Source organism: Dromiciops gliroides, chromosome X, assembly GCF_019393635.1.
Source record: "Dromiciops gliroides isolate mDroGli1 chromosome X, mDroGli1.pri, whole genome shotgun sequence".
Lineage (NCBI taxonomy): Eukaryota > Metazoa > Chordata > Mammalia > Microbiotheria > Microbiotheriidae > Dromiciops > Dromiciops gliroides.
The window spans coordinates 41,896,369-41,912,069 of NC_057867.1; the positions used below are offsets into that span (position 1 = coordinate 41,896,369).

The 15,701-nt window shown below is 38.4% G+C and overlaps 1 protein-coding gene across 4 annotated transcripts in view; it reads right to left on the minus strand.

Moving 5' to 3' along the window:
• The window catches only part of TENM1 (teneurin transmembrane protein 1), an 895,908-nt gene that overhangs the window by 246,842 nt on the left and 633,365 nt on the right, over positions 1–15,701 (minus strand). For 3 of the 4 annotated variants that reach the window (XM_043974016.1, XM_043974015.1, XM_043974014.1), the window contains exon 7: positions 948–1,100. The exons of the other annotated variant lie outside the window; for it this stretch is intronic. In XM_043974016.1, the coding sequence (XP_043829951.1) occupies positions 948–1,100 (153 nt within the window). The remainder of the gene's footprint in view (positions 1–947; positions 1,101–15,701) is intronic. 4 annotated transcript variants of the gene reach the window in all.

Below are 15,701 nucleotides of genomic sequence, written 5' to 3' on the forward strand. Positions count from 1 at the left end.
AACAAATGGCCCAGCTTTATCTTGGAAGGAACCAGACTGTGGACTTTTATGCACATTCCTCATGGCATGTAGCATGGTGCTGTGCATAAAGTATGTGCCCAACAAATATCTGTTCAACCAGATTCAGTCAAATGGCAACAAATTCTCCAATTGGAATGGGAACCAAAGAACCCAACTTATATGCCACTTGGTTTGACTCCCTGTTTCAGAAGAATCTGTCTTCCTGCAGAGTCTAAATGGGAAAAGAGTAAATGGTGATGACAGTGAGAACTGAGGAAGAGGTAGCATAGCCCTGGAGTTCATAGCTACACTGTAGCCTGGAGAATGGAAATTTCCATAGTCTCTATAAAAGAAAAGTCACAGTAAAGCAAACCTCCTGGCTTTTCTCAAAGCTTTCAGGTGAAAACATTATTCCAAAGGAATGAAAAGCTTATGGTAGCTAATCTCATGACATGACATGAGTGGCAAAGGGAGTTGGCGAGTTCTAGGTGATAATAGTTATCCTGGATAAGTTAGCCCTCTTCAGGTAGCCTTGAGGTCATGGTGCTCCGCTTATTACAGAACCAATTCTGCTTCCATCCCCCCCAACCATTTGACAAGCAGAAGGCATTTCTATAGATCATGAAATGTCAAGTGTTGTACAGATCAATCAGGACTCTCACTTTCTATACTCCGACACAATAACTTGACCTCAACCCCAACTTTGCTTCAGTATGGTTAGGTAGGAAATGAAATCTTAAGTGTCTTGTATCAAGACTTCTCTGTTTTTTAAAAGAGCCTACAGTCTTCTGGAAAATCCATTCTGCTTCTACCCAAGGCAACAGAGGAAAGCTCTATTACATAAGACACAAAAACATCTTGATCCTTTCCTCATTCAGTCCTTCTTCTGAAGAACCCAATTGTGAGGGAAGCCATTCATAATAATTTACTCATCTTCAGCCAAGTACCTTTTTTCTCTGTTTTATCAGAAACCTTTCCCCCGATTGGTGGGTAGGTAGCATCCATTGATTCAGTCCCTCGGTTTCCCTTGCTAACTCCATTTTCGTAGAGCTGTCCTTCAACTGGCTGCAATTGCCAAGTCAGGCCAAACAGATGTACTGCTGTAAGGAAAGAAATCATACAATTATTTTATTTTACTGTATCCCAGAGAGGTTCCCCCAAACCAGTTGCCCCTTTACACCTGATGCCTTTTCTCAGCCAGTCATGACTCCTGAACATCGATTCTGCAACTAAGAGCATCTAAATGTACATCTCCAATCATAGCCACAGCTATCTGCCAAGCAAGCTTGGGGATCCAGAGACCATGAGGAAGATGAAAATAAATATAGGGAGCAAACTGGAATCAACACAAGGAAGACAGATGAAATTAACTGCACATTTACCCCTTTCTTTCCAAGCTTTCCCTGCATCAAGTAGAACTTGCACTAATCTGAGCCTACCTAAAAGGGCTCCAAATGATTGGTTTTTTCCTTTGGAGTTACAGAAACAAAATCTGCTGAGAGAAAGAATGTATAGCATTTGGCTAAAGTTTTTCAAGTTCTAACCAGGTCTTCTTCAAGGGGCAAGTGAATAGATAACCCAGCTTCCTTACTGCTCTTAGCCCACAGGCAGGGATAATTTGTGTGGTTGACACTGAGATGTACCATATATTCTAGAAATGATGATATAAGAAGAGGAACCTTAGCCATGGAGCTCATGTTAAAGTCAGTCATACACCTCTAGTTGGATCTGAAGGGCTTTCTAACATCCACCTTCTAATTTATCCATAAAACTTTTAAGCATTTAATTGGTTTCTACCCTTTACTCTGGAATTGAGCCAGGGCTGCCTGATGAATTTCCTTGGCAATTATGGGAAACAATGGCTACTCAAAAGAGAGTGGCTCGGAGGAAGGTACTGTAAAGCATATTAATAAAGCCATACCAGTGGCAGCCTAATGATTTTTCTGCCAAATAGCTCCAAGTGAGGCCATATTTCCATCCTTGATCTAATTAAGGGTAGGTTTCCAAGTTTTAGGGGGAAATTTGGTCTACTCAACCCCTAAATTATTTGAATATAATGGCTATTAAAGATTATATTAGAGGGGCAGCTACGTGGCGCAGTGGATAAAGCACTTGCCCTGGATTCAGGGGGACCTGAGTTCAAATCTGACCTCAGACACTTGACACTTACTAGCTGTGTGACCCTGAGCAAGTCACTTAACTCTCACTGCCCCACCAAAAAAAAAAAAAAAAGATTACATTAGAAATGTGTTTCAGATTCAATCGCCTTTGTTAACTCAGACATGCCATGAAGGAATAAAAGTCATCGTAGTTCTCATTTTCAAAATGCAAGGTATTTCAGATATTCTGTGTTAAGTTAAACGACTTTCCTGTGGGACACATAAAAATGACCAAGGAAATATGTGTGGGGGGAATGGATTCAAAGGAACTTAAAGTTGGGATTTAGTCACTTTCTTACTCATGCAAAAGGGAATATTTCCATCCCATAGAGAAAAAAAGAGATATGGGACCTTCTTGAAGAACAAAGATGCTGTAATGACTTATTATTGTGTGATTTCATGACACCTCCATCAATATGTAAATTGGGAGTTATAGGTGTAGTAAGAAATAACATATGTCTATGATCACATATGAATCCATATGAATGTCATTATCACACTCTCACTCTAATCCTATCTTGTGTATATATATGTATATATATGTATATATACACACACACATATGGAAATTACATATCATATATTCAAATATACTGTATAAAATATATGTATTACATATTATACATATTTATGGAATATCTGTATTACATTTTGTCCTCTGCAAAATTATGTAGGACGCTTGGTTCTCTGACCACCCCCTCTTCAACTTTCCCAAGCAGAAAAGGAGGGGGTAAAGGGGAAGAAAAGGGAGAAGTAAGATGTATATACATGAGTATAGTGAAGGCACTATTGGAAAACATGAATAATAGTAGTAAAGAGAAATGACACTAAGCTACTGGAAAACATGAATAATAGCAGTAAAGAAAATTAGTCTAGAGTTTTCTAAATATTAATAATATGAATATCCCTGCCCCTAAACTAGGGATTACAAGATTTACAATAGTGTGTGTGTGTGTGTGTGTGTGTGTGTGTGTGTGAGATACAAATATGGATCATAAAAACACAAGTGTACTTGAGTTCCAAGAATTTAATTATAAAATACATTATATTCCCCACCAATTACACTTTGTAATTGATCCAAGCCTGCTAGCATGCCACCTGGTAGCAATCACTGCTGATACAATAGTAAATGGCATACATGTGGTTGGGCCCCCCCAAAACTCCCATTTTTATAGCACTTTAGAGCTTTTCTCACAACAACTCTGTGCGGAGAACCACCTTGCTTCATATTCAGGGCAACCTGGTTTCCATTCCTGCCTATGACATATGCTATACAAGTCACTTAATATCCCAGTGTCTCAGGAATTTCTTCAGGACTCTAAGGAGAAGAGCAATTGCTAATCTATTTTGGTAGAGTGAGTTTCCTCATTCTGAGCTCCATAACCAATGAAATCAGTTCCCTGTTTCCCTTCCCCCAAGCCAAAGCAAACCAAATTACCAGTCTCAAAAATAAAAAGACTGAATTCACCACCAATGAAGATGAAATTAATGCAATTATTAGGTGCCATTTCACGCAATTATATGCCAGTAAAACTGATGATCTAAGTGAAATGGATGAATATTTTAAAAAATATAAACTGCCTAGATTCTCAGAAGAGGAAACAGAATACTTAAATAATCCTATCGTAGAAAAAGAAATTGAATAAACCATAAACTAATTCCCTAAGAAAAAAATTCCTAGGACCAGATGGATTTACAAGTGGATTCTAACAATTAATTAAGGAAAAACTAATACCAATACTATATAAACTATTTGAAAAAAGATAGATAAAGAAAGAGTCTTATCCAATTCCTTCTGTTTTATACAAATATGTTTTGAAACATAAACCAGGGAGAGCAAAACCAGAGAAAGAAAACTATGGACTGATTTCCTTAATAAATACTGATGCAAAAATTTAAAATAAAATACTAGCAAAAATACTACAGCAATATATCACAAAGATCATACACTATGATCAGGTTAGATTTAGACCAGGAGTGCAAGGCTGGTTCAATATTAGGAAAACTATAAGCTTAATTGACCATATTAATAACAAAAACAACAAAAATTATATGATTATATCAATAAATGCAGAAAAAGTTTTGACAAAATATAATACCCATTCTTATTAAAAACACTAGAAATAATAGGAATAATTGGAGCTTTGATGAAATTGATAATTAGCATCTATATAAAACAAAGTACAAGCATAATCTGTAACAGGGATAAACTAAAAGTCTTCTCAATAAAACCAGGGGTGAAGCTAGGATATTCATTATCACCATTATTATTCAATATTGTATCAGAAATGCTAACTGTTGCAAGACAAGAAAAAGAAACTGAAGGACAAAATATGGGTAATGAGGAAACAAAACTATCCATTTTTGCAGATGATATGATAGTGTATTTGGAGAAGTTGGGAGAATCAACTAACAAACTATGTGAAACAATTAACAACCATAGAAAAGTTGCAGAATATAAAGAAAACCCACACACATTATCAGAATTTCTATCTATTACCAAAAAAACCCAGCAGGAAGCAATAGAAATTCCACTTAACTGCAGAAAGAATAAAATACAGTACTGGGCAGTCTACTTGTCAACACACGCGCACACACACACACACACACACACACACAGGAATTAAAGGAATACAATTTAAAAATACTTCACACAAATAAAGACATATCTAAACAATTGGAGAAATATTAACTGCTCATTGGCAGGCCAAACCAATATAATAAAAATGACATTAGCTAAATTAATTTACTTATTCATTATCATACCAATTAAACCACCAAAGAATTATTTGATAGAGCTATAAATAATAAGAACAAAATTCATCTGGAAGAACAAAAGGTCAAGAATAGCAAGCGAATCAATGAAAAAGAAAGTGAAGGAAGGCAGCCTATCTGTACCAGATCTCAAACTATACTACAAAGTGGTAATCATCAAAACAATCTAGTACTGGATAAGAGAGTGGTTGATCAATGGAACAGATTAGGTACACAATACACAGTAGTAAATGACCACAATAATCTAGTGTTTGATAAACCCAATGATCAAAGCTGAGGAAGGTGAGGAAGAACTAGACATTTGACAAAAATTGCTGGGAAAATTGTGAAGCAATTTGTCAAAAATGAAGCACAAATCGACATCTCACACTGTATACCAAGATAAGGTCAAAATAGATACATAATTTAGATATAATGGGTAATATCATAAGGCAATTGGGGGAGCATAGAATAATTTATCTGTAAGATCTTTGGATAAGGGAAGAGTTTGTGACTAAATAACTGTGAATGCTCTTTGAGGTAGTTTTTACTCTACTGCAGAGAGTGCAACTCCAACAGACTCACCACATTGTTTGAATGTCAAACAATCCTTTGCCTAAAAGACTATTTTACAAAGAACTGACACAATGCAGGTGCTCACATGGTGGTCAGAAGAAGTGATATAAGGGCACTCCCAAGGTCTCTCTGAAGAACTCTGGCATACATCATGAGACACTGACATAGGATCATCTAGCATAGCGTGCCTGCATCAAAGAAGGTGCTGTGCTCTATGAGCCAAGCAGAATTGCAATAGCTCAAAAGAAATGTGAGACGTGCAGATTTAGAGACATCTTGTTCCCAAATGTTCATATGGACTATTTGTGCCTGACCTGTGACAGAGCCTTCCATGCTCATATTGGTATGAGCTATCATAGTCAGACACATTCTACAATGACCCTAACATCATGATCATTTTGGTCCTCTTTGAGCATGAAGGACAAACAACAACAAATTAGAGCTAGAGAGGATAATGGGAGATAAAAAGAATAATTCTTATGACATGAAATTAAAAAGCTTGTGCACAAACAAAACTAATACAACCAAAATTATAAGGAAAAAGGGAAATTGGGGAAAATCTACACCAAGTTCCTCTAATAAAGTCCTCATTTCTTAAATAAAGGGGGAAGTGAACCAAATCTATAAAACTGAGAACCATTCCCCTGTTACTAAATGGTCAAAGGGTATGAACAGAGTTTTCAGACAAAGAAATCAAAGTTGTCAATAGTCATAAGAAAAAATGCTCTAAATCACTAATAAATAGCTAAATGCAAAAGTGGTTTTATACTCTTGAGGTCCTTAAACCTATCAGATTGGCTATGATGAGAAAAAAAGGAAAATGACAAATGCTGGAGGGGATGTAGAAAAATTGGTACATTAATGCACTGTTGGAGGAGTTATAAACTGGCCCAATCATTCTGGAAAACAATTTTCAACCATACCTTTTGACCCAGTAAAACCAGTATGATGTCAGTATCTCAATAAGATAAAAATAAAAGGAAAATGACTCAGCATAAAAAAGTATTTATAGGAGCTTTTTTGTATTAGCAAAGAGTTGGAAATGAAGGAGATGTCCAACAACTGGGGCATGGCTGAATGAGTTGTGGTATATGATTGTGATGAAATACTACTGTGCTATAAAAAGTGAAGAAGGGGACGGTTTCAGAAAAACCTGGGAAGACATATAAATAGATGCACAGTGAAATGACCAAAGTCAGGAAAACAATATACACAATAACAAAAATATTGTAATGAATCCAAAGATTTAGCTAAATTGATCAATATAATGATCCATGAAGACTCCAAAGAATTCATGATGAAAAGTGCTATTCACTTCCTGAGAAGGAGAAATAACTTCTAAGTGCAGACAAGCATATTTTGTCCTCTTTAATTAAATATTTTTGCAACAAGGCTAATGTTTTACGTGAATTTGCATGTATAATACGTATCATATTGCTTGTCTTCTCAATGCGGGGGATAGATAGTATTGAGCAATTTGGAATTAAAATTTTTTTTAAAATTTAAAGTAAAGGTTATACAAGTGCTTTCTCAGTTTATTATAATGTTCATTCATTTTCAGGTATAAGTTGCACTGGGTAGTCCTTGAACTCCCGTCCAATCCTCAAATCTTGGGAATATGGTTCTCTAAATCTAGTCCTTTTTTCTTTGCACCACACCACAGGGACATTTTCCTGAAGGAGGAGTAAGAACATTATGGATGGAGAGAGGGAGGCCACAGGCCGAGAGGCTTTGGGTTTGTTGTGAAAGCCAAATGGTATGTAGGCTTTTTGTTAGCCACCTATTCTCAAGAAAGGCACAGATCTGGAACAAAGGGCTGAGGGAGAGAGTAATGCAACAAGGTTGCATCTAGGGGTTTTCATTTCTGTTCATTTGCAAAGGAGACAAAAAAGAATTGGACATGTTTATTCTCTCCGCATATGTCCTCCGTACTTATGTTCTCAGGGTCTGCATACTCTTCCTACTAATGGCTTAGGTATTTGTAAGAGTGGATATTCCAGGTCTATGGAAGAAACATTTTATTGGTATTCTTTCTTTTTCTCTGCTATTTCATTAAATGTCTTTTCATTAACTGATCATGGGCTCTGATTGACTAAAGAGAAAGTAAATGTGTGTGTGTGTGTGTGTGTCTTATGAGCTATGCTTTGAGTGTATGCATGCAAACAGTAATTTGAATAAGGGGTAAGCTGGATTGGCAGGCCCACATGCAAGGAATGTGGTGCCCCAGCTGCCCCAGAGACAGCATGTATAAAATACTTTGTAGGGCTCCTATCACAAGGGACGTGTGAGCTATTGGGGCTCTAGGAAGGGTTTCTGTACTATTATTTTTCAAGGCACATGATTTGCTATAGCACATCCAATCTGTATAACAAGCCCTCTAATAATGAGGCTCTCTCTCCCAATCTTTTAAATGGTTCATTTTGTAAATGTGAATTATATTTTTCTTATGCTCTCCTTATTTTTCTTAAAAATGAATTTCATGTGCATCTGAGAACAGAGAAATATTTAGCAGGCAATGTTCTGGTTCATTATTTTCCCTACTAACAAATGTATAATTTTGACAGAGCACAAATTTGAGCCTGTGCCACACACACACACACACACACACACACACACACTTCTTACACCATTTTTAGATTTTAATATGTAACAACTACATCTACTTGGACACTTTGAAATTTGCATCACAAATGAAGGAACAGCCACTGTCATTTCTGCCACGTGCTGTAAATACACTCTAAAACAAGTAAGCGGGTAAGGGGTAAGGGAACAGAGGGGGGCCGGTTTGTCCCCTCCCCTAGTTTCCCTACAAGGTGTTTCATTTTCGTGCAGCCTAAGGCAACAGCACTGCAGTTGTGTTTCACTCCTGAGCTTGGCATGGCCACATGTTTGATGCTTAGGAATTGGACAGTTTCCTTGCAAAACACACTGAGTGAGCACTGTCCAGTGCTTAGACAAGAAGCCGTCCTGAGAAAAGAAGAGCTACTTGAATTAAATGAATGACTGCTAACATTACAGAAGCCAGGTTATCTTTCCATCTTAAAATAAATCCAATTTTCATTGTATTTAACATCAAATTGGTCTATGAGTAAGCTATAGCCCTTTGATAAATTACCTTCAGATCTCTGTATTATCCTGGTAATAACCAGATTACATGCAGGCCTGAAATCCATTCGTTCTCAGAGAAGTATTTTTTCAAGAACTAAATAAAGGAAGTGAAGCATGTGTATTTATGGTCCTCCATTTGTTTCTTATCACTTGGATTCAAGTTTGTTTCAAAACTAAAAATGTTCACGCATTTATGTTAGAGCATGAGTTTATATATATACATATATATGTGTGTGTGTGTGTGTGTGTGTGTATATATATATATATATATATGAAGAATATGTCACATGGTTGATTTTAAAACAATTTCAACAATAAACCACCCCTAGATGGATTTGAGATCCTTTTCAAACACTTCTGGGAGACTACAGATATGGGGTGTGTGTGTGTGTGTGTGTGTGTGCACACGCGCACGCACGCGCGTGCACACACACACACACACACACAATTTCATTCAACATCTCCTAGGGCTTTACTAATTTAAGAAACAAAAAGAGCTTTTCTGCTTGGGCAGTTTTACGTAACAAATTCTGCAAGTCTGCTGTGGAGAAACAGTAAAACGAAATGCCAATTAGAGAAGAGATTGAGAAGGTGCGACAGCACCCAGGTAGACATCTTTCTTGCTGCATCATTCAAGCGGCTTTCTGATTGTCTGGGCCCCATCTTCTGCCTGTGACACAATGCTGCTTCCCCTCTGCCTAGACATACAGGTTTGAAAAGGTTCTATTGTTGGAATAAATGACTTTCATATCTCATTTCCGGATTCCATTATCTTAAAACTTTTATTTACTGTGGATTTTGAATGCCCCATTCCCAGACTACAGTAATATTTATAAATTATAAATCCATTTGTGTAATTTATCAGAATTTAATATACAATCTCTACCTACAGGTGCCTAATAGGCTCATCTGAATGTTTCTTATCAGAAAGACTCAATTATTTAATGTTTTCATCTCAAGTAATTTTAACATTAACGGCACTAAATGACTCAAACTTTGTTTTATTTCCTTTTGGATTATTCAGCAAAGATTTCTGACATTTAATCACTGCATAGCAGTATACTAGCAGGCAATGAAGGAACTACACATTTTAGAAAAGATGTAGTACCCGTCCTTGTAGGGACCCTAGTGAAATGGGAGGATGAGACACAGCCACAAGTGGTTTTAGAGCAAAATAATAGAAGGCAAGCACATTAGAAAGAGGCAAAGTCCTTTGTGAGATCTGAGCTTGGTGAGATGGAGGGCTTCCTCGTGGAAATACTATTTGACTGGATCTTACAAGCCAGGCAGGAGTCTTCTAGGTGACTAGGCGATGGAGGGCAAAGGACACTCCAGATACAGGGAAGAATGTGAGTAAAAGAACATCCTGAGTGTCTCAGTCTGAGGTATTCTCTCCTTGGTATAAAGCAAAGCAGGGAGAAGGCTAGAATCCCTTCACCTTCATGAAATATTCTCCTTCAGGAATATTATTCACCTAGGACCAAAATGGTATTAAGGAGAGAGACCTTCTTGTATGGTACTAGGCTAGATGAGCTCCTGACAGTTAAAGACATTTTCATGAGGCTCAACATAAAGGGACATTGTTTAAGAGAGCTATGACAGGCTTAAAGAGCCAATCTCCTGGAGAAGGGATATATCATAGGTTGGAATTTGAGAACTGTAGGCACAAAGAGATGCAGAATAGAAGATGACATTTGCCATCTTCTGGGAGTTAATAGAAAATGGTAGGAAGAATGAAGTGCTGGGAGAGACCCAAGATGATAAGCAGTAATTAATAACATCATCTAGGATGAGTGAGATGAGCAGAACCAGAAGAACATTGTACACAGTATCATCAACACTGAGTGTTGACCTACTGTGATGGACTATATTCTTCTCACCAATGCAATGGTACAGAAGAGTTCCAGGGAACTCATAATAGAAGAGGATCTCCAAATCCAAGAAAAAAAAAAAAAAGAACTGTGGAGTATAGATGCTGATTGAGCCATACTATTTCTTTTGTTTTGGGTGCTATTGTTTTTTTTTTTTTCTATTTTGAAGTTTTGCATTACTGCCCTGATTTTTTCTCTTATAACAGGATTAATGCAGAAATAGGATTAATGTTATCATGGATATATATATATATATATATATATATATATATATATATATGTGTGTGTGTGTGTGTGTGTGTGTATATGTATATAGATATATAGATATAACCTATATCAGATTACCTGCTGTCTAGGGGAGGGGGGAGGGAGGGGAGGGAGGGAGAAAAATCTGAAATTGTAAAGCTTGTATAAACAAAAGTTGAGAACTATCTTTACATGTAACAGAAAAAATAAAATACATTATATGTTAAAAAACTAAATTAAAAAAAATAACATCATCTAGGAGCTGAGGAGAACTGCAAGATGAGTGATCTAAGGGTTGAATAACACCAAACAGATGACCATGGGAGCTTGGGGAGGTAGTGACAGGGAGTTCTGATGTGGATAAACAACCTGGGTGACTTATATGCAGTGTAATACCATAAGTGACTGAGACTGCATGAGCCTCTGTCATAAGGGTTGGTCATTGGTGGGTATTCTTGGTTCTTCAACCTGAAAATAAATCTGTATATTCTTTGAGCCTTCTTAACTATATACTTCCTTTTTTCCTTTTTTTTGGTGAGGCAATTGGGGTTAAGTGATTTGCCCAGGGTCACACAGCTAGTAAGTGTTAAGTGTCTGAGTCTGGATTTGAACTCAGGTCCTCCTGACTCCAGGGCTGGTGCTCTATCCACTGTGCCACCTAGCTGTCCCTCTTAACTATATATTTCCAAGGGGGTTGGTTATAACACATTGAAGTGGGACATCAAGCTAGAGATGCAAAAGGTTTCCCAGGTGTTCCTGGGACCTTTAAGGTAAGTAAAGGCTTATGACACTTGAAAAAAAAAGCTACTGTGGAGCAAAAGAAGGTCATAAATGACATGTTAGGGAGTCTGAGCTTTGTTTGGGAGGGATGGAGCCAACAGTTACCTAGCAGAGGAGTGACACTAGCAGATCTATGCAAGAGAAAACTGAGCCTGATAGCAATTCCAGGTAGATATTAATAAAGGCTGGTCCTGGGGTGATAGCACTGGGAACTGAGAGATAGAAGGGATGGTGCAGCAAGAAAATCAAAGGGAATGCATGAAAATGCAATTATTAAGCACTTACTGTGTGATAAGCACTGAAGATACAAATGGAAAATAAAACAAAGAACATTACATTTTAATAGGTAGAGATGACGAGGATATGGAAGTGGGGGCCAGCAAAGGGGACTTTGGTCAAGAACATTTTTCATGGATGGAAAATAGGACCATAAGGAAGTAAATTACCAGGCCATACTAATTTGGACTTGAGATGTAAAGAACAAGGAGGAGTCAAAGATAATGTCTCCAACATGGGAGGGTGCAAATGGGAATATCATGCAAATGATAGAAAGAGTTAAGTCAAGAAGAGGGGCACAGTAAGGTAAAAAAATAACAAGCTCGATTTGGGATATGTTGACTTTGAGATACTGGTAGAAATGTTCTAGAAGCAGTTGAAGATGGTGGAAATAGAGACATGATAGTGATGTGGAGGAACCATGGGATTGAATGGGCCCACCAAGCTAAAGAAAGAAAGAGGGCCAAAGATAAAACCTTAAAAGAACACTCATCTTGAAAGGGGTGGGGAAGAAAAGAAAGAGCTAGTAAAGGCGGCCAAGAAATCATGAGATCAGGGGATTTTTGTAGCCCAATGAGGAGAGAATATTCAGAAGGGAGTGAGAAGCAGGAGCAAATGCAAAGGGATCAAAGAAGACTGAGGAAAGACTGTTAGATGTAGTGATGAGGTAGGTCATTGGTGGCATCATAAAGGGCAGTTTCAATGACATAAGGGCAGCAGCTATGTTGGAGAGGCGAGTAGTGGCTTACTTACTAGTGGGAAACATGAAGAGGTATTGAACATAGACAACTCTACCCCCTCCACCCGCCCCTAACTCTGGGTGAGAAGAGAAATGGAAGTAACAGATGAACAGTATAGAAGGGGCAAAAGGAGAGGACTCTGGGAAGGATACAGAAAGCAGCAGGATAAAGAAGAAGGAACACTGAATCTGGAGTCAGTAGGCATGGGTTCAAATCCCAATTTTGCTACTTCCCTGTGACCTTGGGAAAATCAATTAAGCTCTTTGGGCCTCAGTTTCCTTCTCTGTTAAATGAAAGGATTTCTAAAGTCTTTTGCACCCCCAAATCCCATCTGTTATCCTTTAGGGGCATGTACCCAAAATTTGAAATCCATGAAATCAGTGATATTTGTAATCTCCTCAATGAATATAGATGTATGGGTAGAAGTAGTGGAATATGTTATTGGGAGTTACCTAGGGCTGAGGATGAAGAGACCAAGAAAGATAACAGAGTCAAGGGATGAATGATTCTAGGATGATGGCTTTATATGGTGAAAAGGGAAGAAGGAGAATACAGGGTCCAAATGTCACCTGATGCTGGAAAAGAGGCAAGGAGCTTCACTTCTGTGATTCTTAGTTTCCATAACTATAAAATTGAGATGATATCACTAACCTGTCAGGGTTGTAAGGAGCAAAGGAATCATATATGTAAAGCGCTTTGTACACTTGAAAGGGCTATAAAAATATGACAACTCAGGGCAGCTAGGTGGTGCAGTGGATAGAGCACTGGCCCTGGATTCAGGAGGACCTGAGTTCAAATCCAGCCTCAGACACTTGACACTTACTAACTGTGTGACCCTGGACAAGTCACTTAACCCCAATTGCCTCACCAAAAATAATGTGACAACTTATTGTTAATCACTCAAGTAGCTAAACAAACCATTAGAATAGCTAGGCATAGAGACAAATAAAGTCAAAATAGGGGAGAAAGAACTGGAGAAGAGGGACTGGTCAAGGGCTGGGAGGAGAGGGGCACTAGAGCCAGCTTGTAAGGGTTGGCTAGAAGTGACAAGTTTTCACTCTGAGTATTTACACCTCAGAAACTGGCAAATGTTACGAATCAGGGCTATTTTGTTGCTTGTCTTGATTTTACAAAGCGATGGAGAAAATGTTAATAATACAGAGTTAACTTAAACATCCATTATGTATCATCAGAGACCTGGGTTGTCAAACATTTACCAGTACATAACTCTGGGTGGGAGGCTTTGAGCAAGGCTAAAAGCAGTCTTTTTTTTTAAACAGGGCAATGGGGGTTAAGTGACTTGCCCAGGGTCACACAGCTAGTAAGTGTCAAGTGTCTGAGGCCAGATTTGAACTCAGGTCCTACTGAATCCAGGGCTGGTGCTTTATCCACTGTGCCACCTAGCCGCCTCCTAAAAGCAGTCTTAATATAAGAGAGTGGGGAGGCAGGAGGATAGAAGGTTCTAGAATTATGAAGCTCAGGACCTTGGAGGTGGGATGATTCTATGAGATGGTGAGGTTTAAGCTGTAACTGTGCTAAGGTATGGCTGAAGTGGGAAGCAGATACTGGGGTGGAGGTGCTTGAAGAAACTGTGGTTGGGATGTCAGATGGGGCCATTTACATGAAAAATGGAGTGACTGAAGATGATGGCAGGGGTGTGGGCCTTGAGAGGAGAGAGGAAAATAGATTCTAAAAGGACTGCAGAGACTGGAAAAGAAAAATATCTCTTGAGGGAAGGAGGTAAAAAAAGCATGGCAGAAGCAGCAGTGGGGAATAAAGAATGTCAACTTCTCCCTCCTGGTCCTGTGATTTAGGGGAAATAGAAAGTGAAACCTTCAATGGGGCGTGTTATAAAAGAAATACAGGTTTCCATTAATCAATGAAGGTGTCAGTGTTAGAGGATAGGGCACAGTAGAATGGGGTAGGAAATAGGAAGGCTGGGGTGCATTTGGGCAGTGGTATACTGTGTAACCCTGAGCAAGTCATCTAAAATCTCTAAACCTCAGTTTTCTCATCTGGAAAATGGGGATATGCATGCCATCTACCTTAAAAAATTATTGAGGAAACCGCTTTATAAACCATAAAGGGATTGATAAATGAGAGTCATTATTTTCTTGTTGCTGCTACTCCTGGCTTAGTGTTTATTAATTTCCCACAAGCTCTTTCTCAGGAAGAGCTTAAACATTTTAGTGAGCACTAAGGGGAGTTGGTCAGTGACACAGCAGATAAGACCCTGCCCTCATTCTATAGCCTACTTGAAGCCTAATACTGGAACAAAACAATGAAAGATGCAGTCACTTAGTTATCTTATGCGTACAACCCTAGATGAATAGCAGATTAATGAGTGAGCTCAAGGATTCCCTTACCCTACAGAGGCCCAGGTTTCTTACTCTGTACAATGAGGGGGTTACATTCAATGATATCTAATATTCTGTCCAGTGTTGAGTCCCATGTCTGATATTTGAAAATCGAATTTTCAAGGTCAACATCAAGGAAATGTAGCCATGATACAGTATAGATAGTTGCTTCTCCTATGTCAGAAAATTGTTAGGGAGTCAGTTTTCACATGGAAGACTCATATTCGGCTCATAAGTACGATAAGAGGACGTGGAAAAGAGAAGAAGAAAGAAGAGGGAAGAACACTGCCAACACAGGTATGTATCAAGTCTTTGGGCTCACAGGCTAGTGCTGATTTGAGCATCACTGTAAAAATAGGACTGAATGGCTAGCAACAAAGGAGTTGGCCCTCACGTCATGACCTCAGGGTTGTCATATGAGCATGAGCAGGACAGTTCTCCAGAAAGGGTCATTCAGGCACACTTGTAGTGGGAAGGAGGCTGCTCTGGGACCTGTCTCCATAAAGCAATCTTTCACATAGATCGGTAAGTTCTATTTCATTCAGCTTTGAGGAAAACCAAAATATACTTGAGATGACATCTGGGGTTGAGGGAGGAAGCATCCTCTTACTAGATACTTTCTTTTTCTGCCTTTCCTTGAGGCCACTTAGGAATCTAGTTCCATTTTGCTTTATTGAATCTTGTTCTTGAGGCATCCTGAGAGAATCTTCAGGAGACCTTTAACTTTCTGTTCTGACCTTGCTTTTAAATGACACATTATTAACTTGGAATGCTTCATGTTTGCTGTTTGAAGCAAAATATAAACATTTGTTTTTGAGATGAGTTTTATCACCA